Consider the following 22,216-nt stretch of genomic DNA (forward strand, 5'->3'; position numbering starts at 1 on the left):
ACATTTGAAGACAGATTTAGATTCTCCACTGCCATCAGAAATTCATAGCTTGTGTCCAACTAAGGCATCTTCAATCCCAAGCAAAGTAATTTAGTTGAGCCTTCATGTATATAATCTTTTCCAGGAACCCAAATTAATTGAACTAATTATAAATAGGCTTTATAATTCATTATAATTTTGCCTCTAAAGACAGTTTACATATATAATCAGTTCTATACTTTCATTCATGCATAACTATGATCAGTCATAATAGGCATCCTAATATTCTTTTCTGCTAAAATTCAGATTCGAATTCTGACTCTTCCCTAGTAAGAGTTTTTGTGCCTCTTCCTAAACAGAGGTATTACCTAGGACAATGATCAGCAGCCAGACTGTCCACCAGAATCCCTTGTAGAGCTTTCTCAAAAGAACACACGCCCAGAGATCCTCATTTAGGCTTAAGCATGTGTTTTGTTTTCAAATCTCACCTTCCACAAGTATTCTGATATGTTACTATGGGTTCAGAGTTACAACTTTGACAGCAAAATACAGAATGAGGGAAATACTACATAATAAATGACTCCACAACAAGAGCAACAGAGAGGCAAAAAACAAAGGGTTCAGAGATTTATTGACTAAATTCAACATGTATAGCTCCTTTGGGTACGGATTCAAATAAAACAGCTACAAAAATTCATTCTACAAAATGGGATATTTGAACACTAAATATTTGATGATATTAAGGAATTATTGTTTTAGGTGTGATAATGGTACAGTGATTGTTTTTTTTTAAACATACAGAAAGTATTTACAACTGAAAAGGATATATTTGGGATCTGCTTCAACATAAGCTGGGGAAATAAATGACAAAAACTAGCCAAGTGCTGATAATTACTGAAGGTGGATCTATTGGGAGTTTATCATAGCTTTCTTCCTACTTTCTAATGTTTGAAATTTTACAAAATGAAAACTTAAAAAAAAAATACACACACATATATATACACACACATACATACAACAGGTTTCCAATTGGTGAAACATTTTCGTTCCTGAGAGCACACGGATGCCAAAAATATATCCAAATCAGATTTATCACTTGCAACGTAATTCTACATTATAAATTTAGATGCTTTAGTATAAAAAATCATAAGCAAACAAAAAAAACTTCAGTATTTTAAGAGTCAAAAGACTTTAAACATAAAACACGCATAATTACTCACCTAGGTCAGAAATACCTACAAAGGAAAAGAAGAACAGTTTGAAAAAAGAATGTACATGTTTCAGTTATTAAGTAGGAAGCTGCAAAAAAAAAACAAGGAACCAGGAACTAGTAGTACAAAAAGTCTATTTTATTTTTATTCTATTCTATTCTAAGAAAGATTCCCATCAAACCTACCATGCAACATTAAAGTGTAGGGATAGGCATCTTTTTATTTACTTATTTTGAGAGAGAAAGAGGGCACGAGTGGGGGAAGGGCAGAGAGAGAAGGAGAGAGAGAGAATCCTAAGCAGGCTCCACACTCACAGTGCGGACCCCAAGACAGGGCTCGAACTCACGAACCATGAGATCATGACCTGAGCTACATCAACAGATGCTTAACCGACTGAGCCACCCAGGCGTCCCAAAAAAAGCGTATTTTAATATTAGAAAGCAAAACAATAGAGTTTATTTCCTAAAACCTAAAAGGATATAGAACAATATAAATCAAGGTAAATTCTAACATTTTATAAAATAGGAGTCATTCATATTAAAAGTAGCTTTGGTTTTCAGGGTCATCTCTAGTTTTGCTAGAGCAATCTAAAACTTAGTTTTTACACAGAGACTACAATTCTTATTTATTCTCCTCATTTACACTAGTTCATAGAGTATTTCACTATGTCCCAGGCCAGACTCTGTTCTCAATACCAGGCCTCCCCTAACATTTCAAATACTTACGAAGCTACTGTTTCTTCTTTGGAAGCTTAAAAACAGTGAATTCACATTAAATATGCATTTAGCCTGTGCAAATTAAGCTAAGAACTATGACTGACTGATTTGATGGTAAGGAAGAAAAAGATAACATTCTAAATAATTTGGATGATGCTCCCCACCAGGATCACAGGCCCCACCTTGAGGACACGTGACAGGAAAGGGGAGCTGCAGCCAGTCTCCTGCTTCTCAGCATGAGCTTCTTAACATCATGGGTATGACCCCTGGATTCAAAAAGTTCAAAAACAGGTATTTTTTCATCCAAAATGGCTCTAAAAGGCAACTACTTAGTCTGGTATTAAACCAAAACCAATCTGTCCCAATGCTGTAGGAGGAAAAACTGGCAAGGATGGAAAAAGCTGTCAGTCCCAAGAAGGCACATGAGTATGACAATATATACTAGTCCTCAGCAATAAAGGAAATGTCCCTGGGATACAATCTACAACCTGCACTCAATCTTCCCATCCTGACAACACCCACCCACCCTCCTCCTAAGGGCTCCTCCTCCCTCCCCGCACCGTGGTATCCACTAACTGAATATGATGTGTATCGTTCATTTTGTCATACTTCACGGATGTATGCATCCTAAAACAATGAGTAGTGTTGTTTTGCATGTTCTCAAGCTTCATGTAAGTGGTGTCCTACTCTACATATTCTTCTGCAACTTGTTTTCTTAACGTTTATGTGTGAGAGAGTTTTGGTTTATTCATTTATACTGCCACATGGAAGGCACATTTAGCAGTTTCTGATTTTTCTGCTCTTACAAACAGGGCTCCTATGAAAATTTTTATGAGTCTCCTTATGCACCCGTGTGTCTTCCCGAGCACATACCTAGGAGTTGACCAGCTGGATCAGGGAGAATATACATTCTGAATTTCACTAGATACTGTAAATTATGGTTCAACAAATCAAATGCTAAATGGTGACTTCTAAGTTTCTTCCTATTCTTCATCTTCAGTGCCCCTGGTACACACAACAGGCAACCCCTATCACTCTGCCCTTACGATAACTGTAGCAGTTTTTAATTAGTTTCCTTGCCCTTAGACGTCCCTTCCTACACCCTCAATCTCATACAAGTTAATTTTCTTCATTACAATCAAATCATTTCTCTTCTCAAAAGCCTAAAAGGGGGTCCTATACTACCAGTACAAATCAGTCAGGCAGAGAACAGGGAGGCTAATGGTAAGAGTGAAATCTTGGCTCTATTCCCAACCTTGGGCAAATTACTTTAACCTGTGTCTTGGCTTTCCCATCTATAAATATGGCATAGCAACACAACTTTACCTCATAGGGGTGTTATAAGTTTTACTTTTTTTTACTTTTTATTTTTAGAGAGAGCACACACAAGATACAGGAGAGGGGCAGAGGAGGAGAGAATCTCAAGCAGGCTTCATGCTCAGCCAGACATGGGGCTTGATCCCACAACACTGGGATCCTGACCTGAGCCAAAATCAATAGTTGGATGCTTAACCAACTGAGCCACCCAGGCACCCCAGGGCTGTTACGAATTTTAAATACATGTGAAGCACTTAGAACACAGTGCTATATATAAAATAATGCTCAATAATGTTAGTTATTTTATGTTTAACACTGTGCTCAGCTACAGAGAAGAAAAAAAATAAATAAAGGAGTATCAACAGGACATTTATAACTTAGTGAAATAACACAAATTAAGAGCAAAATAAGTGACAACATAAACCATTACTAAGGAGCCTGGTGTATAAGTCTTAAATGAATTCAGATTTCAGAGGTGAGGATATTTATTAATAGCTGGGGTAACTGTGAAATAATAAACTATCTCCAGGACTACACACGAAATCAGTTACACTGGGAAGAAAACTGTGGCTATGGGAATGGGGGGTAAGGGAAATGTCACCAGATGCCATTTGTACTTTTCAAATTTTGTATCATGTGAATGTGTAATCTATTTTTAAGATTAGTAAAAGAACGAGATTGAGATTACGTGCGCACGCACACGGTCGGAAACTGCACTGCAGGGGTCTTTCACTTTTTATAGGATACGTTTTCTTTAATGCCAAGTTTCTCAACTTTGGTACTACTGACATTCCAGACCAAACGACTGTTTGTTTCGAGGGGCTATTCTGTGCATTGCAGGATGATCCGCAGCATCTCTGCCCTCTACCTACTGGATGTCAGTAGCACCTCCCTAATATTACAAACAAAAATGTCTTCAGACACTGCCAAATGTCCTATGGCAGGCAAAAATGCCCCGGGTTGAGAACGACTGCTTTACTATTTTCATGGTTTATAATGGGCATTTTCAAAATCAGCAAAAGAATTTTTATAGTTAGCAACTCTAGAGGTTATCATGGAAAAATCAGTAGCCTTTAACCTAGTGGGAAGTACACAGACAAGTAGTTTAGATGAGAGAATGCATTCACTACTAACTCTCCACAGGCAGACCCTGTCCCGCCTTCCAACCTGATTTCATCTACTGCAGCCCACCGAGGCTCCCCAACTAGCCACCAATGTCCCATTTTTTGCCAAGCAGCTCACACCTCATGGACAGAGATATGCAACAAACACCAAAAACAATGAAAAGAATTTCAAAAGGATAATTGGGGTGTCTGGCTGGCTCAGTCCATGGAGTATGTGACTCTTCATCTTCGAACTGTGAGTCTGAACCCCATATTGGGCATGGAGAGTACTTAAAAATAAAATCTTAAAAAAAAGATAAAATAAGGTGATGTGGTAGGGTGACTTCTGGAGGAAGATGGTCAGGAAAGGTCTCTGGGGTGGTGACAACTATTTCAGCTGTAACCTCAATAAAGCACAGCCCTTGGGAAATTCCGATGAAGGAAATGGTGCAGACGTGGCTTAACCGAGCCTGCTCAAGGACAGACTGCCCACACTGCCCATTTTGCCAGCTGCTACTCAGATTAAACAACCATGTACAAATAAGATTCACTGTCCCCAGAATGAACTGTGTTTCTCCATTTCATCCTCTTACAAATCTTTTTTGATTTTCTTTGACAAGAGTCTGAATCTCCCTCTTAAATGTGTCAACTGCATTCAAAACACTTAACTGTCTGAGTTATTTGTTAACAGCTTTGACTCTGCTTCTTGCCCTTACATCTCCCTGGCTGGGCGTTACGCAGCTGAAACTCCCACAACGGTCTTGATTACCTTAGCTCCACAGACCAGCTGATGCAAACTGGTCACCTTCAGCCCCGAGAGGCCTACCTACCAGTTCAGTTCCTACCGGATGTTTAGCTTCTAACAGACGCTAGCATTTAAAGAGTATTTTGATCTGGTTGAGACTGCTAAATTCTGTGATTAGTACTCTTAGAGCACTTCAGGGACACCTGACTATTCTTTGCAGTCACTCTGTATAACTGCTTAACCATCACACTTCCCTGCAGTCTATTTGTAAGTGGACAGTCATACAGATGATTTCCTTTCACCATGTGAACTTTCAACCATAACGTTGTCACACAAGCAGTCATAAGGAGTGCCATGAGTTATTCATTACTAATATCTGTAAAGTACCAAAGGCTTTGAATAATTTTACATATATATAATATTCTAATAGATTTAAGGTTATAATGCCACTCTCACTTACTTGGATCCTAAACTTTTTTTTCCTTTTTCCTGAGTAGCAGAATCATGGGTTATAGAATTACACGCTGGCTGGAACTTATGTCTACCATGACTAAAACCATGGAATACTGTCACAAGTGTGTCACCTACCACGGCTCTGAATGAAATAAAATGTGGCAAACACCATACTGTACACCGCACAAGATATGCATACCACAGGGGTTTGGATTAGACGAATGGGGCTGAAGCAAGTTTAGTCAAACAGCTATTAAAAAACAAAAACAGTGAGGCACATGAATGGCTCAGTCGGTTGAACATCCAACACTTGGTTTTGGCTCGAGTCATGATCTCACGGTTTATGAGTTTGAGCCCTGCATTGGGCTCCGTGCAACAGTGTGGGGCCTGCTTGAGATTCCCTCTCTCTCTACCCCTCCCCTGCTCACTCTCAAAATGAATAAACTTTTAAAAAAACTATAAAAAAATAAAACAAACACAGAAAAGTATCAACAACAGTTCAGTTGTACTTACTCATCCCTTTCCACCCTGGCAAGACTTCTGGAGTAATACTGTCCAGTTCTCGTTTAAAGTCATCCCGGGCTTGGACCACGAGCTCATGATACTGAGACACAACCTTAGCCTCAGACTGAGCTGCTTGGACCTAAATAAATACAAGATGTATGTGGTTAAAGTGAAGACAAAATACCATAAGCATCCAAAGAAAGATAAAGTATATTTACATTATTTACACAATGGCCGGGAATATGTAAATAACAGAGAGAACACTAAAGCTCAAAGGAACATAAGCCTTGTAATTCTATTCAAATACTATGGACAGGCGCCTTTCCAACTTACTATCCCCCTGTCCCTCCTTCTCTGGGTCACAGGAAACAACCCATATAGACTACATAAATGAAGGCAGAAGATCTGAAAATTTTCATTTAATAATCATGACCAAAAATGCTGCCTATTATAAAAAATATCACTATAATGGACATTCCAAGTAAGTTTTTAAAACCAGTAACAATATTCTTCACAGGGGAAAAGGGAGAGAGATAGGAATCTTATTATTTTCCTGAATTCTTCAAATCCTTTGACTAAAGGATTATATTTAAAAATGTTGAAATGCTGTGAAAGACCGAAGAAACCCACCTTTTGGACCACATTATCCAGATCAACTATCATGTTGTGAAGTTTCCCCTCTGCAGCAGTGATATGAGATTTGGCCCCAGCAACCTCTTCTTTCTTTGCATTTTCAATTGCACCTTTCATCTTCTCTAGCTCTTCTCTGGAAATCAATAAAGCATAACAAAGATCTAGTATTATTTCTTACCAACTTTATCAAAGACTGTGATGTCAATATAACATAACTGTTAAAAAGTCTATGAAAAAAATACAATTTGAAAGAAATTACCGAATGCGTTTTCATAACAAATATACGCAAAGAAGCTTTCCTTACAAAACAACTGAAAACAGCTTGGTCAGAAGCCAGATTTACTAAGGTGAACCAGAGAAGCAGCGTGGTACAGAGGGAAACACACAGGCTTCAGAACCAGACAAACCTGGATTCCACTCCAGATCAGCCTCTCCTCTGTTGCTCACCTTTCTGAGGGAATTAAAACTAACTGATGACAAGAACCTGGCACAGGTGCACTCAATAAACAGCAGCTTTTCCAGGGATTAGGCTGATTCCCCTGCCAATGAGAGCTTAAGGAAGACAGCAGCAAGGGAGGAGGCCAAAGAGCTCACTGAGCAAAAGCTGGGTCTCAGGGAGCTATCATGATTCAAAATGTTCCACAAACTGGATGATCTGTGGCCTACCCACCACAAAACACAGAACTCAAGAGCCCCGACTCATGGTCGAGTGATATGAGCATAATGTCTTAAGTCTCCTAAAAGATATTCTGGCTTTACTAGAAGGCTTCTCTTTCTCCATCGATAATATTTTGTTAAAAATGACAGCATCATTTTGAATGACCACGATCCCAAAATGTTGTTAAGAACTTTTTGTCAAATGTAAGTTTCCATAATGAGAGGTGGATCGTATACTTGGAATGCTTGACCTAGTTTTAGCCAACTTCCAGGAATCAAGCCCAAGGTGGCATAAAACTAGACCTATTATAGACCTACTGCTTCCTACTTTAGTTAAGGCAAAGAGATTGTAACATACTGTCAAGATTCTGATAAAACCGGGGGCGCCTGGGTGGCGTAGTCGGTTAAGCGTCCGACTTCAGCCAGGTCACGATCTCACGGTCCGTGAGTTCGAGCCCCACGTCAGGCTCTGGGCTGATGGCTCAGAGCCTGGAGCCTGTTTCCGATTCTGTGTCTCCCTCTCTCTCTGTCCCTCCCCCGTTCATGCTCTGTCTCTCTCTGTCCCACAAATAAATAAAAAAACGTTGAAAAAAAAATTAAAAAAAAAAAAAAAAGATTCTGATAAAACCGTCCAAACCACCCCTGAAAAATCTTGAAATTATGGTAGGCTCTCAGGAAATCTGTAGAGCTACATCACCCAAGCAATAATCTAAAGAAAAACTGCTTTTTATACAAGATCCTTTATATAGGTCATGGCTAAATTTACTTTGGCCTACTTATATTTTATTCCCTCTTTCCTTTTTCAGGCTCTGTGTTCCTGATAACCAATACAGATCAAGGACAGGTGAAGGGAGGGAAGGGTCTCTCTGCCTTCTCTTTCTATACAGACAGTACAAAGAAAACCCAGCCCAAAGAAAGCCACCAGGAGGCCCTAATTACTTGTTAAAGTCCATGAGTAATTACTTGGCTTTGAGAAGGGCATCAGCAGCCTCGTCGACTGCCTTTCTGCGCTCTTTCAATGCACCCTCCACCGTGCGCCACTGAGCCGCCTTCTTCTCACCTGCAACCTAAACAAAACGTATAAAATGTGAATAACTGCTTTTACTGACCTAGGATAGGCCAATGTGGCTAAATTTAGAAACAAGGATATTAAATTCAATGGTAAAAACCTATATATAATATTTCATCAGAGCAGGATCTCTTAATCTAAAGTTCATGGTTAGGATCAAAGAAGTCCAAGACCCTCATCAACAGCAACCACCAAAACTGTAAGACTGTGTTCTCGTGCATATAAGCATTTTCTAAGAAGAGATGATATTTTTATTAGATTCTCCAAAGGAGAAATGAAGCAGAAAAGGTTAATAAGAACAGTAACTTCATAAATTATTTGCTGATTAAATTATTCTGCAACGAAGCACCAATACTTAAAATTTCCTTCACTGCAGGTCTACCAAAATCACAGTTTAAGTAGAAAGTTGACACACTTGTAGAGTCCTTATTCCTCCAAAACATTATCCTAAATACCCTCTGTAATTTGTAAAGTGAAAATTATTGTCAAACCCACTCCCCCTTAGGCTGAATTTCATAAAATGTTAATTACATATATATATAATGTAATTATGTATATAATGTAATTACATATGTATATGTAATTAACATTTTATGAAATTAAATAGATATAAGTGTATATATATATACACACACATACACACACACACACAAAAATCTTAAAAACCCGTCTAGAGGTCCAAGCATAAGCTGCTCTGTAGAATAGATACCAGACTCCCCCACCATCAAGCCAAATCCAACGGTTTCCAAACACTGCTTTAAGAAAGCAATTCAGTAAGAGTCCTTGTGCACTTGCAGGTTTTTTATTGGGCGAAACAGAAGTTGGAATCTATTAACATTTCAAAACTTGCGTTCATACATGTTTCTGATTATTTTGTTAACACCAGCTAATACTCCCTAATCTAGTTAACCACTAATATAAAATGCCCTTTAGTTGTAAAATCTTGATTTCAATAGATTTCATATTATCTAATTCACATGCACTATATATTATGTGTTCACTGGGAGGAGGAAATACTCTCTTATGTAGCCTTCCACCAAAGTAAATACCATGGGCATTTAAAACTTCCAGTAAGTGTCCTTCTGAAAGATACCAGTACACTTGGGCTCAAACCCAACTTCCTGATTATCATACAACATCCAGCCTTCCCACACCTGTATAACCAAAATATTAGGCATTCTCTGTGTGGTTTCCACTTTCCTGATTGAATTCGGACTGAAATTTACATTTTTTTCTTGGACTTTGAATAAACCAGAATTTTCTTTTAAGTTTTAAAGGTTGTAATTTCTGGCTGTTTACATCAGAGCTCTAATTTAACTTTTTGTTATGTATGTACATAGGAATAAAATAACACGAAGTCTGTTTAAATTTTTTAAGCACACAGTTCTAGTGGCAAAGAAACTTCACTGATTGTACATGATCCTGATCCCTGAGATTCATAGCTTACATATTTATTTTTACTCTTTAAATAACCTGGTGTCAGAATACGTTTTTTATATACCAAATAACTGAATATAATTATAAAAGAAATTTATTAAGTCCCAGTATTATATTTTTAAATTAATGTAATTATTCTCTGAAGTGTTCAGTGTAAATTAAATAATCAGCATAAGCATTTAAAATAGCTGATACTATGGGCGCCTTGGTGGCACAGTCGGTTAAATGTCCGACTCTTGATCTCGGCTCAGGTCATGATCTCACAGTTCGTGGGTTCAGGCCCCACATCGGGCTCTGTGCTGATGGTGCGGAGTCTGCTTTAGATTCTGTCTCTCCCTCAGCCCCTCCTCTGCTTGTGCTCTGTCTCTCAAAATAAATAAACTTAAAAAAAAATTTTTTTTTAATAAAAAATATTAAAGAAAATAAAAAAAATAAAATAGCTGGTATTTTGGGGTACATGGGATCTCTGTACTATTTCTTACAACTATGCATCCATCTAAAAGTATCTCAAAATAAAAAGTTTATTTAAAAAGTGGTTGGCAATTTTAAAGCAAAAAAACACAACAAATTCAAGCACTGTTAATGTATGAAAGCAAAAAATCTGACCTAATTCTTGTACCATATCACTGTCGTGATGTAAAGCTTTATATAAAATTCATTAAAAACAACACTTAAAGGTTTTTTCCTGCCTTATTTAAATTTTTTTTTTTTAACATTTATTTATTTTTGAGACAGAGAGAGACAGAGCATGAATGGGGGAGGGGCAGAGAGAGGGAGACACAGAATCAGAAGCAGGCTCCAGGCTCTGAGCCATCAGCCCAAAGCCTGACGCGGGGCTCGAACTCACAGACCGCAAGATCGTGACCTGAGCTGAAGTCGGATGCTCAACCGACTGAGCCACCCAGGCGCCCCCTGCCTTGTTTATTTAAAAATAACAATTACCCTAGACAGTCTTCACTTAGTGAGAGAAAGCCCATGGTAGAAAAATCAGTCTTAAATACCACAAGTCTACTCATTCTCTGGCTCACCTCAGAATTGTCCATGGCTGCCTTCAATATGCTGGCGTGTGCGCTGACGGCCTGCACCGCGGCATTCTGGGCTATGATGGCCTGTTGAGTGATGCGAGCAGTTTGGCTCAGAGCATCTTCTAAGCTCTTAGCTACCGCTGAAATACAAAAACCGTTAGAAAACAAATCCCTCCTTCCTAAATAACTTTAAACTTCCCTGCCAATCCTACTGAGCCTTCCATTGCTTTCCCCAAAAATGTAAAAAACAAAAATAACATACAGACTGAGAGAATCAGTTTCATTTGAAAGTATGGTAAAATATTAGTAATTACCAAATCTGGTGGAAACACCTATGGGGGTTCATTATACTATTTTTACTTTTATGTAGAACTGAATTTTTTCAAAATAAAAAGTGTTTGGGGATTTTTTAAGGAAAAAAAATGCTTAAAGGCAGCTAGCATATACTTCAAAAAGGAGGAACAAAGTTTAGGACACTATAGCCCCTTTTAGCTATCAGAGGCTATAAATTTAGTATAACCACCAGCATTTTTAAGTTTAAATAATGATCTTATAAAAAAAAATAAAGTAAATAATGATCTTATAGAACCACAGGGAAAAAGACGTACCCACTTCATCTACTCAGGAGGAAAGGATACTCCTAGCAAGTTATGTATATATACACACACGTACACACATACACATGACAGACACACAAGAAAAAGAAAAAGACAAGAAAACATGCAAATAAAAAAGAAAAGTTGGTTTGGGAATGGAAAGTGTTTTGCTACAAAAGAACTCAGGAAACCGCCAGACACTGGTGTTCAAGAGGCTACGACCTATTAAGATCATATTTCTATTTGCTGCTTCAGGAATCAAAAAGAAACCTAATTTAAAAAAATAAATAAATAAAGCAAGGGATATTAGATACAATGCTAAAATGGCAAAATGATTCATTTGAAGAAAGAAAGCCAGTGAGAACAGTAATTTAAATCAGATAACAGATGATTTTTAAAAAAGGCAAAAATATTTGGCAGTTGAGACAAAAACAGAAGGTGATTCTAGGCAAAAGCAGCGTAAACTAGAACAAACGGAACCTAGGAACCACTTGTGGTACCTCTGCAACAAAGACAGAAGGAGCAAGGTGCTGACAAGAAAATACAAAGCTACGGATGTGAAGTTGAGGTTCTGAAGACACGGGATATGAAGAGAGGGATATAAAGAGGAAAAGAGGCAGGGAGAGAACATGCATGAATTAATGGGGTCACATCGAAGCAGTGTGACAAATAACAGTATACTACTTCACAGCGGCCCACAGGCTCGAAGTCTTCTTTAAGAGTCTATTCACTGTATTTGATTCCTTGTTATTGTTGTTGTTATTTTGTGGGGGTTTTTTTGCTATTGAGTTGTAGGAGTTCCATATATATTTTGTGTATCAACTTTTTTCCTATTCCATAGGTTGCCTTTTCATTTTGTTAGTTGTTTCTTCTGCCATACAAAAGCTTTTTTATTTTTAGTTCGATGTAGTTCCACTTGATTTTGTGTGCTTGGATTCTTGATAAAAATTACAAACGCATACATTCTTAAAGGAAAGCTTGGGAGAAAACTAAGAGGTGATAGACAGAATCCTTAAAATTTCCACTTTGCCCAAAATGAAATATAAGAACTGAACAACAACAAAGAGCACAATGAAACAGACATCGCCATCTTGGATTTACAACTTACTCCAAGGTGTCCATTTAATAAAAGGGGAAAAGTGAAAAGTATAAAAATATGAATAAAAGAAAAAAATAATCTTGACTTGAATTCAGGAAAAATTCTCCCAGGAAGTGGGAGTACAGAAATATTTCACTTATTTACAAGTCTTTATTCAACATTCTCAATTATTTGTAACCATGGCCAAGAACTCAGAAGAACACAAAAACACGACCAAAATCCAAGCAGCCAAACTGAAGCCCTACACCTATGCTCCTTCTGTCCCTTCCACTCTTGACACAATTCTAACAAACTTGCCTCCTCAGCATAGGTCAGAACCAATGCATTAGAAGGGAAACAGGAACCACTCAGGACAGACAAGCAGAAATACGTGATGGAGAGAGACAAATAAAAACTATAAACAGCTGCCATAAGACTTTAAAACAAACCTCTCTCAATCCGGCAACAACTACATATCCCCTACCTACAGAGATCACTGTATTACAGCACAGTGCAATAAATTATGTTACCTACGCCTTCTTTAAGAGAGGAAAATACGTTTTTAGGTATCTAACATCTTTTTCTAGAACCATCAAAAAGTTTACCATAAAGTCGAAACTTAAAAAGGAATATGCTTCAGTTAGCTGGAAACCAGCCATATATACAATATTCCATCCTCCACCAATGTCAGATAAGGGGGCTACTACAGAGAGAGTCCAGAGATTGGTAATAAAGCAGAGCAGGAGCCATTCTGACCTGCACAAATACTGGAGTTAAACAACTGAAAGACTCTTCAGCAAGTTGCTAAAACATAAACAATTTCTATTCCCCAGAACACAGACTCTTTAGCACTAACCCTAATAAACACAAATGGAGAAAGTTATTATTTGGAATTTTCTCCAGATGTACACTAAGAATGCCTTTGCCACCTGGGTAAAGAAGTTTAAATGGAAAGAATACAAATGATGAAATAAAGGTGGTGCACGGAGAAATGCCACTAAAGAACCCAAACTAGCTGACAGAGGAAATGTGTGCCAATGACTGGAGAAGACAGCAACTGATGGAGATGACCCAAAGTACTTAAGAAGCCATCTGGTTTACATACACTCAATCTTAACTTGTTCTTGCTTTTCCTGTTGTGCAAGGCGAGCTGCAACTTCTTCGGGTGGTCGCTCCCGTACAGAAGTTGAGGATGCTTCCTCTTGCAGCAAAAGTAAATAAGGGGAAATCAAATTTCAGCACAGAATTTCAATAGCTCACAGGGGCATAAAAACACCACTGTACCTGCCAGCTCTATCAACTGAGGGCATTTTTGTCATCAGGATTCTAAAACCACATCATCAATGATTCCAACATGAAGAAACAGGGCGTCAGCTCTAAACCTTTTGCTTTAAAAGATTTACACAGACTCCGAAATTTAAAAAATTCTCTAAGCAAGACTGTAAATAAAACCAGTATATATGGGTACATACATACTGTCTAGAGGTTGCCTAGGCATTAAATAGTTCTGATGAGCAAATCGTTATAAAACCACAAATATAAATAAACTACCTGAAGCTGTAGGCTTGGATTTTCCTTCAGTTCCAGGGTGATCAGTTTTTACAGATTCCTCGTGTTGAACTGCAGGGGCTGGGACTGACGGTGTATCACCTGCTGCAGAAATAATTTGAGCTGCCGCTGTAGGTCCTACAAATATACGTTACTCATGGTATTTATAGTTTCCTGGGTTAACAAAGAAGCATATAGGAATCTACTACTACTAGCACCAGGCAAGGCTTCCGGTAACAGTATTAAATGGCATTAAATCTTAAAATATAAGACACGCGCATAAGATTTACATAACACGGAAAAGTAGTAACAAAGCAGATGACCAAAAAATATTTTTTAAGAGTGGTAGAGAAGAGAGAAGAGGTGTGAGCAAGAACAGGATGACAGTTCTAAACACAAAAAGAAGAAAGGAAGGCTGAAGAAATTCAAGAGCTTATAAACAAGCGTGGGAAGAGAAAATGAGTAATTCTAGAGGTGAAAGGCAGGGGGAAAAAAGAGCAACAGAATAGAGAGAAAAAAAAATTAAACCGAAAGCCTCATTTAAGAGATAAAGCTGGATTATCACAAAGCCTATTAACTGGTCTCTCTGCTCTGCTCTTGATCCCTTTATCTATTCTCCACCAAAGCCACTGATCTTATTAAAAGTCAGGTATCAATCAATACCCTGGCTCAGAACCCCCCTAACACCTTCCCATCACACTCAGAATATGAAGCAAAATTCTTATAACGGCCTCCAAAGAGTACCACAATAGGCTTTCTGCTTCCTCTCGACCTCATTTGCTACTGTTCTCTTCTCCACTCCAGCTTCATATGCTCCTTACTAGGTAAATATACCAAGCCTTTGCGCTAGCTAATCCCTCTGTGTGGGATGCTTTTCTCCCACCAGCCTTTTATACATGTCTTATTCCCTTATCTCTTTCTAGTCTTTGCCCACTCCATTTTAAATTGCAATATTCCCCCCAACACATCACTTCTGACATCCTATACGCTTCACATGTATTTATGTGATTTTCTTCTCCTCATCCCACTAAGGAATATTTGCAGAGTTTGTGTTTGTTTTTATTGTTTTGTTCATTGCTACAGCCCCAGTGCCTAAAAGCATATTTGGCATATAGTAGACAATTAGTGAATATGTGAATAAAACAAAGAGGTTTAATCAAGGACAAAAGTGACTAAGGAGGAACACAGAAGTTCAAATGTATACTGAGCAGGTTAGTTAGGTAAGTGCCATAAATTATTGGTAACTCATGAAAGAAAAAAAAATCCCCAGACCACAGCTAGACCAAGACACTTTCATCACTGAGAGGAGAAAGAAACGGTAAAGAGGTAAGAAAAGAGAATAAATCTTAAAATTCAAAGAGGAGAAAAGACTAGGAGTCAGAGGGGAAAAACATAAAAGGAAAAATGTTGGGGCACCTGGGTGGTGCAGGTGGTTAAGCACCTGACTACTCTTGATTTTGGCTCAAGTCATGATCTCACAGTCGTGAGATTGAGCCCTTCATTGGGCTCCATGCTGAACATGGAACCTGCATAGGATTCTCTCTTTCTCTCTCTCTCTCTCTCTCAAAATAAATATTAAGAAGAAAGAAAGAGAAAGTGTTGCAGGCAAGACAATTCTTGCTGTTATCCTCACTCAGTAGCTATTCAGAATGAGGTCCAATTCCATATCCCACTCAACTCCTCTAAAATGAGTTCCAAAATGACAGGTGTGAATGAACACTCCTTTCCCAGGGTAAGAACTAGGGACCCGAAGAGTTAACGTGGGGTGGGGGCCCCCTCTTGACTCTGAGTACAAATACATTAAAACAGTTCATTTACCTATAATTTAAAAAAAAGGATTCTAAATGTAAGTACCTGTTGTTGAAGCTGGAATGTCTCCCTTCTGTTTTTGTACTTGAGAGGCAGGCTGTTTAGACTCTTTCATTACCTCTGATACACTAGAGATTTTTAGTGGACCAGACTCACTCTTGGAAATAAAACACAGGTAACATTTCAGATACAATATTTTTTTTTTTTTAAGGCAGCATACTGTAACTTGTATTATTACAAAAGTCTTTCAGGCTTTTCATACAAAGTTAACACTTTACAATATAATGTATTTTATTAACCACAGTAAGGGAAGAGAAGTCATCATCCTAGAAAAATGCAGTCCCAAAACTTCATTCCAAATGACTGGCCCACATTTTAGTAGTAACAAAGGCTTTTCTTAGGGCAACCAATAAAGTACATGATGTAGAACCTTCCCTTTAAACACCATTTCTTTTCCACATACAACGCTGAGAAGACCATTTCCATCTGCTTTCTAAATCAAATTTTGTTGCGTTGTGTATACATTCAGTTAGAAACAAGTAATTTTCAGAGGGTCTGAGTAAAACTGAAAGTTTGTTTCTTTAATCTCCCAGATTCATGCAATTGCACACTAAAATACACAACCCAATTTTAATATCCACTTTTTCTCAGTTACCATCTGCCTCAAATTTAAGGCCTTATTCATTAACAAGACTGCCAGATGATATACTGGCAAAAGTTACTGAGTACCAAAATATTTTGCCAGAACTTGACAAGGGGACTCATATCTCTAACAGGACTACTCAAATATAATAAAAATAGTTCTGATCTCTGTCACTACCGGAAATTGGAAATATATGCATTTTCTTTTATTAATTTTTTATCATTTAAATCATGAAATACATGATCACTATAACAAGCAAACTAACACCGAGACATGCCTTTACTGCTCCCTTCCCTTCCAGCACTCTCAGGTAGCCATTGCCAATAGCCTGAAATCTATCTTTCCACCCCTGAGCATAAGCTCAGGTATGTATACACATATACAATTTTTCATTTTTTTAAACAAACTAAAGTAGGGTTATATTATACAAATTACCACGTAACTCAGTTCTTGTTTTTGTTCTCATTTAATAATGTACCGTGGACAGTCTCTTCCAGGTCAAGAAATTATTTTTAGTTGCATAATATTCTAATTTAATTGCATATCTTAATGTAGTTGTAAACCCCACAATTTGGTCAACCATTCTATTTTGGAACATTCAAGTTGTTTTCTGCTTTTTTTGTTGTTGTGAAACATCCATGTCCATGTAACTGAAGAGTACTATAGTGTGGTCTCTGCGGGACAGTTTGCCAAAAAAGAGGAAGTGCTGGGTCAAAAAGGTTGTATATTTTTAGAAGATATTAACAGATCACTTTCACAGAAGGATCTAGCAATTCACACTTTCACAATAAACGTGTATGTACATGTATCTGTGTATAAATAAGATCTATTTCCACACTAAGTTGTTCCATTCCTCTTATTTCCAATCCTGTGTCAAAACCTTACTGTTGTATTAAAGTAGGATTATAACAAAGTCCAATTACCTGGAAAAGCAAGTGTCCTCTGACCCCTCCCCACCCCAACACTGTTCTGAAATGTTCTTAGCTAGTTTTGTACATTACTTAATCCTTTCATGTGAACGTTAAAATCATCTTATCTGATTCTTCAACATGTAGAAAAATTCATTAGAATTCTTAGTAGATGTATGTGTATATGGTATGTATATACAGCTATACAAACATCATTTCTCTCAAAATTAAATCATTTCTCTCTCTCTTAAATTTCTAATCAAATTTAAGGGAAACTTGAGAGAAATGCATATATTAGAGAAAAATGACATTTTTTATGGTATTAAGTCCCATCCAGGAAAGTAACATTTGTCTCCATTTAGGCAGATCTTATTCCATGTCCATCAAAAAGATTTTAAGTTTATCTTCTCTCAATATTTATGATCTATACATAAATAATCACTTCGGCACAAAAAGGATTATCATGAAATAAAATGTAAAATGCAGTTTCTAAAAGCAACAAGTTGGTAATAATATGTGAGTAGAGAATGAATAAATAGTAAAAATTAAAAAATAAAAACACTACCTGCTACTGTACTTCAGAGGTGAGAAAATACACTTTGGTGTATGAAGGATGCAGGTCTTAAAGAGAATATTAGTAGGCAAAAGAAAGGAAGTCACTATGGGTACAAGACCACTAATGGAAAAACTGTGCAAATGGAAAGCAGCTTTGTTCTCTGCTTTAACACAGGCCCTTGAAACACTGCCTGGTACATAATAATCACTTGATGGACATTTGCTGAATAAATGAATGGAAAGCACAAGGCATATTTGTAACGTAAACTGGCACAAAGCCAAGGATTTATGTGCAGGATGATTTGGAGATAAGGCTGGAAAGGTAAGTAAGAGCCAGACTGCTAAGTGTGTTAAATAGCAACCTGAACACCATCAAAAACCATAAACTACAGAAAATAAAGGAACAAATAGGCAGCTCCTAGGCTCACTTTTAACCACTCCTGGTTCTACTCTCCTTAGTCAGAACATGAAACAATCTCGAAAGTCTCTCTACATTCTACAGTCTCTGTCTTTCAAACGATAAGAAATGTATAAAACTTGCTGATTAAGTGATATCATGAAAATATCATGAAAATATAATAGCACTTATTTTAGAAGATTCTCTGATACTGGTCAAGAGGATGGCCTAGGCTATGATGGGGGGTGGGGAGAGATCTCAGGGGTGGAGACTGGAAAGAAAGGGTTGGGGCCACAAAGAAACAGGTCTAGCTTGGAGATGATAAAGGTCAGAAATGGGATAAGGACAGTAGTAATGCAAGAAAAAAATTAATATCAGAGATTAAACAAGATAGGATAGCTAACAAAATATAGGCAACTATGAAGATGAATCCAAGAATCCTAACCTAACTATGTGACAGCATGGCACTATCTTTAACACAAAAAAAGCAAATCAGGAAGAGTGTAACTCTTGAGGTAGTACAGTATGGACCTGCCAAGTAATCCAAGTGGAAATGTTCAGCAAGATAGTTAGACTGGAATAAGGGGACGCCATGACGAGAGAGACAGACAAATCATCTACAAAAAATGACACTTGAAGTCATGTCAAGCAAGAAAAGAACACTACTCTGAACTGTTCAGCCTGTCTCCATGCTCCTAGAATTACGCCCAACCATTTCTCCTGGGTCATGTAAGCTCAAATAGACCCAACATTTTAGAATGAATCCACAGAATTCTGTTCCTTGACTACTAAAGCTGCAAAACTGTCTCTCTTGGCCAGCAAACACAGCAGTTTTAAAGTTCATATGGAAGAATAAATGATGTGGAAGACTGTTTTGAAAAAGCATGATAGGGCTGGGGGAGGGTGTGAGAGGACATTTGCTTTTCCAAATATTAACTTTGTTACAGGAATGGTCTGTAGACTACACTAGAGAAAAGAAATCCACCCAATTTCTAAGGAAGGAGTCAGCTATGTCCAGCCTCACAGCATAAACACCCAAGGCTAAATCAGCAAAAATTCACAATCTCCTTTGTAAATTTTTATTCAAAGCAGTTGTTTGAATGAAGAATAGTTAAGATGTTTAAAAAAATTTTAGGCCTGATTTGGGGCGGGCGGGGGGAGTGATACTCTGAATATGCACCAAGTCCCAGAAATACCAGAAGATATTCCTATCAACCAATCAGTAAGTAGCTCAAAATTCTGTGACTCTTGTTTTGTGGTCTAAAAAGAGCCAGTACTAACTAGAACCACTTGGGTTCTGTGTCATGACCATTCTATGTTTATGTTTTTAGTGTTCTAAGTCACAGCTTGATAGCTGCAACAGTGAAGGCTGTCAGAGAACACTCCGTCCACAGGGCAGACACAGTTACCTCTGCCCAATCGGCCTCTTCCATTTACCCTCGTGTGCCATGCAATTATTTTCTATGTGGTGGGTACTTAATGAGAACCCTCAACTCCAAAGGGATAAAAATCCAACTCTACAGATTAATGTTAAAGAAAACTAACAAACACACATCTGGAAAATTCTACTTAATTATACATATATTTTCAAGATGAAAACAACATGCTTTTACAAGTACTCCGTAGGATAAACTGAAATATTTTTATGACTCTTACCGGCTTCTTTGGCAATGGAACAGGATAAGGTGGGGAACCAAGAACCATCTCAAAGAGTTTGTCTGAGTAAGGTATGGTTTTCTCTACACTTTCCCGAAAATGGGAATCCCATTTTGCATACAGGATAGTGCCACCAATACCTCCACCAACAAACAAAAGGCCAGCTCCCGCAATTTTGCCAGGAGACAACCTAAGTGAGAGAAATAGGAAACACATTTATATTCCTTGGCTCTCCCACACCAACTTCCTTAGACCAATGGTAAGGGTCTTAAAGACCCCTAACCTCTACCTCTCCACTGCTGATTCAGATTTCAGCAGCCAAGTTTATTTCTATAGCTGCACATCATCTTTCACTGATTTGCTTTAAAACATATCTGCAATAGAAAATAACATTTATGGATAACTACATTTTTTAAGTACAGTAATATCTAGAGTAGGAAGAATTAAGTAACCTTAAAATTCAAGACGTTAAAAAATTTTCAAGATGTCCACAATCACAAGATTTCCTCTGAACCCAGAAAAGAAATACTAACTTTCAAATCTCCTCTCTCCTTAATAACATTTCTGTAAATACAGTAAAATAAACCCTTTACAAAAGAAAGACAATATAAATATCAAATAAAACAAACACTTTTGAAGTTACAATGTGCTAAGTACTAAATAGACATCTATTTGCCACAGAATGGAAGACAGCACATGAGGGAGGGAGGCTGTCTACCTTGGATGTCACCTAACTACAAAAGAACTAAAAGGAGGATCATAACAAATTTTCACCTACAAATAAATAATGCTCCAAAAATATTACAGCAAACCTCCAGTGTCTATACCCCTTAACAAAAAAATTTTAAGCAGCTATTCCCATATTCATGGAAAACACATACGCACACACATCTGTCATCAACAGCTAAAAGTCTGTTGACAGGGAGACCACATACCTAGAACTGCCTGAAGTAGAGTATCTACGGCATGGTCGTAATGGACGTAGGACAAACTTCCCACAGAGACAGCTCTAGAGAGGAAAGAGAAAACGTCACAACCAATGCACAAGGAATCTGGGATGCTTTTAGGGTGGTAACTCAGATGAAGAATTTTTATTACAAATGTCTTTGTTAAACAAAAAATTATTTTACTTTGAGAAATTAACTTATAGACCCTTAACAAGAGTGATGCTTCCAGTACCCCAAGGTTCAGGTTAGATAATTTTTAAGATTAAAAAAATTATCAGATTATGATCAATTAGCACTTTCAAGTGTTATGTATACTAATTATTTCTTGGACACAACTGGAATTTGCCATATGCTTTTCTAGTTGGCAAGAAAAAGTAAAACAATAGCATAAAATATCTATTTTTACTTTGTAAGCTTTAGACATCTGAAAAATCACCCATACAAAACACCACATTGTAGGATGTATACAAATCCATTCAGGGGAGAGATCCAATCTTAGGTTAATTTATCTAGAAAAATTTATCTTATCCCGTCTATACGATAACTATGGGGCCAGTCAATTCCCAAAGACACTCATTTAAATCTAAAAGTACATCTTGGTTTTTGCATAGTGTATAATTAAACTAAAAGCCAATAATTTTAAGAAAAAAATGTCAATGTTGTAAATGCTCAGTAATTACCTCCATGTAACTACTAATCTATTTTTACCCGAAAGCAAATGATCAGACCAACACTTTGAAATTTGTTTTAATCAAAGTAAAGCACATAAATGCAAATGTTTCTTAACAATATGCAGATCCCTTAAATAAAACAAATGAACATGTATCTAAATACCATTGGGGAAGGTTTTGATAAATTTAAAGCTATTCATAGCAATCAATCTGAAATTTCAAATTTATTGCATCAACAAAATCTTTCTTTATACCAAGTAGAAAATCAAACTGCAACAAGTCAAAGGGGAAAAATGTGTTCTCCAGGTTTCTTGATGAAATTGCATTCAAAGAATGTCAGAAAAACACAAACTTTCTTTTAGAAGTATTGATCAAAGGACACATAAAATTACTCTAGAATTACAGTTGCAATTTACACTCTATTTGCCAAAACCTAAAGGTAAACATTAATGTCACAACACGTTTAGGAAAAAAAACAAAACAAGCAGCTAGATGTTTTACAACATGTAAAGCAGTTATAGTCGGTATTTTAAAAGTATTTCAATTGCTACCTAACATC

General features: G+C 37.3%; 1 protein-coding gene across 10 annotated transcripts in view; it reads right to left on the reverse strand.

Annotated features, from left to right (window-relative positions):
- The window catches only part of IMMT (inner membrane mitochondrial protein), a 41,310-nt gene that overhangs the window by 6,928 nt on the left and 12,166 nt on the right, over window positions 1–22,216 (reverse strand). For 3 of the 10 annotated variants that reach the window (XM_042981904.1, XM_042981898.1, XM_007082308.2), the window contains exons 2-11: window positions 20,975–21,048; window positions 20,040–20,229; window positions 15,926–16,037; window positions 14,075–14,209; window positions 13,629–13,724; window positions 10,853–10,989; window positions 8,282–8,385; window positions 6,659–6,794; window positions 6,038–6,167; window positions 1,200–1,214 (exon numbers count right to left, since the gene is read on the reverse strand). In XM_042981904.1, coding sequence (XP_042837838.1) covers window positions 1,200–1,214; window positions 6,038–6,167; window positions 6,659–6,794; window positions 8,282–8,385; window positions 10,853–10,989; window positions 13,629–13,724; window positions 14,075–14,209; window positions 15,926–16,037; window positions 20,040–20,229; window positions 20,975–21,048 — 1,129 coding nt within the window. The remainder of the gene's footprint in view (window positions 1–1,199; window positions 1,215–6,037; window positions 6,168–6,658; window positions 6,795–8,281; window positions 8,386–10,852; window positions 10,990–13,628; window positions 13,725–14,074; window positions 14,210–15,925; window positions 16,038–20,039; window positions 20,230–20,974; window positions 21,049–22,216) is intronic. The other 7 variants (XM_042981900.1, XM_007082304.3, XM_042981899.1 and 4 more) reach the window with 4 other exon arrangements.

The sequence above is a fragment of the Panthera tigris genome, chromosome A3 (assembly GCF_018350195.1).
Source record: "Panthera tigris isolate Pti1 chromosome A3, P.tigris_Pti1_mat1.1, whole genome shotgun sequence".
NCBI lineage: Eukaryota > Metazoa > Chordata > Mammalia > Carnivora > Felidae > Panthera > Panthera tigris.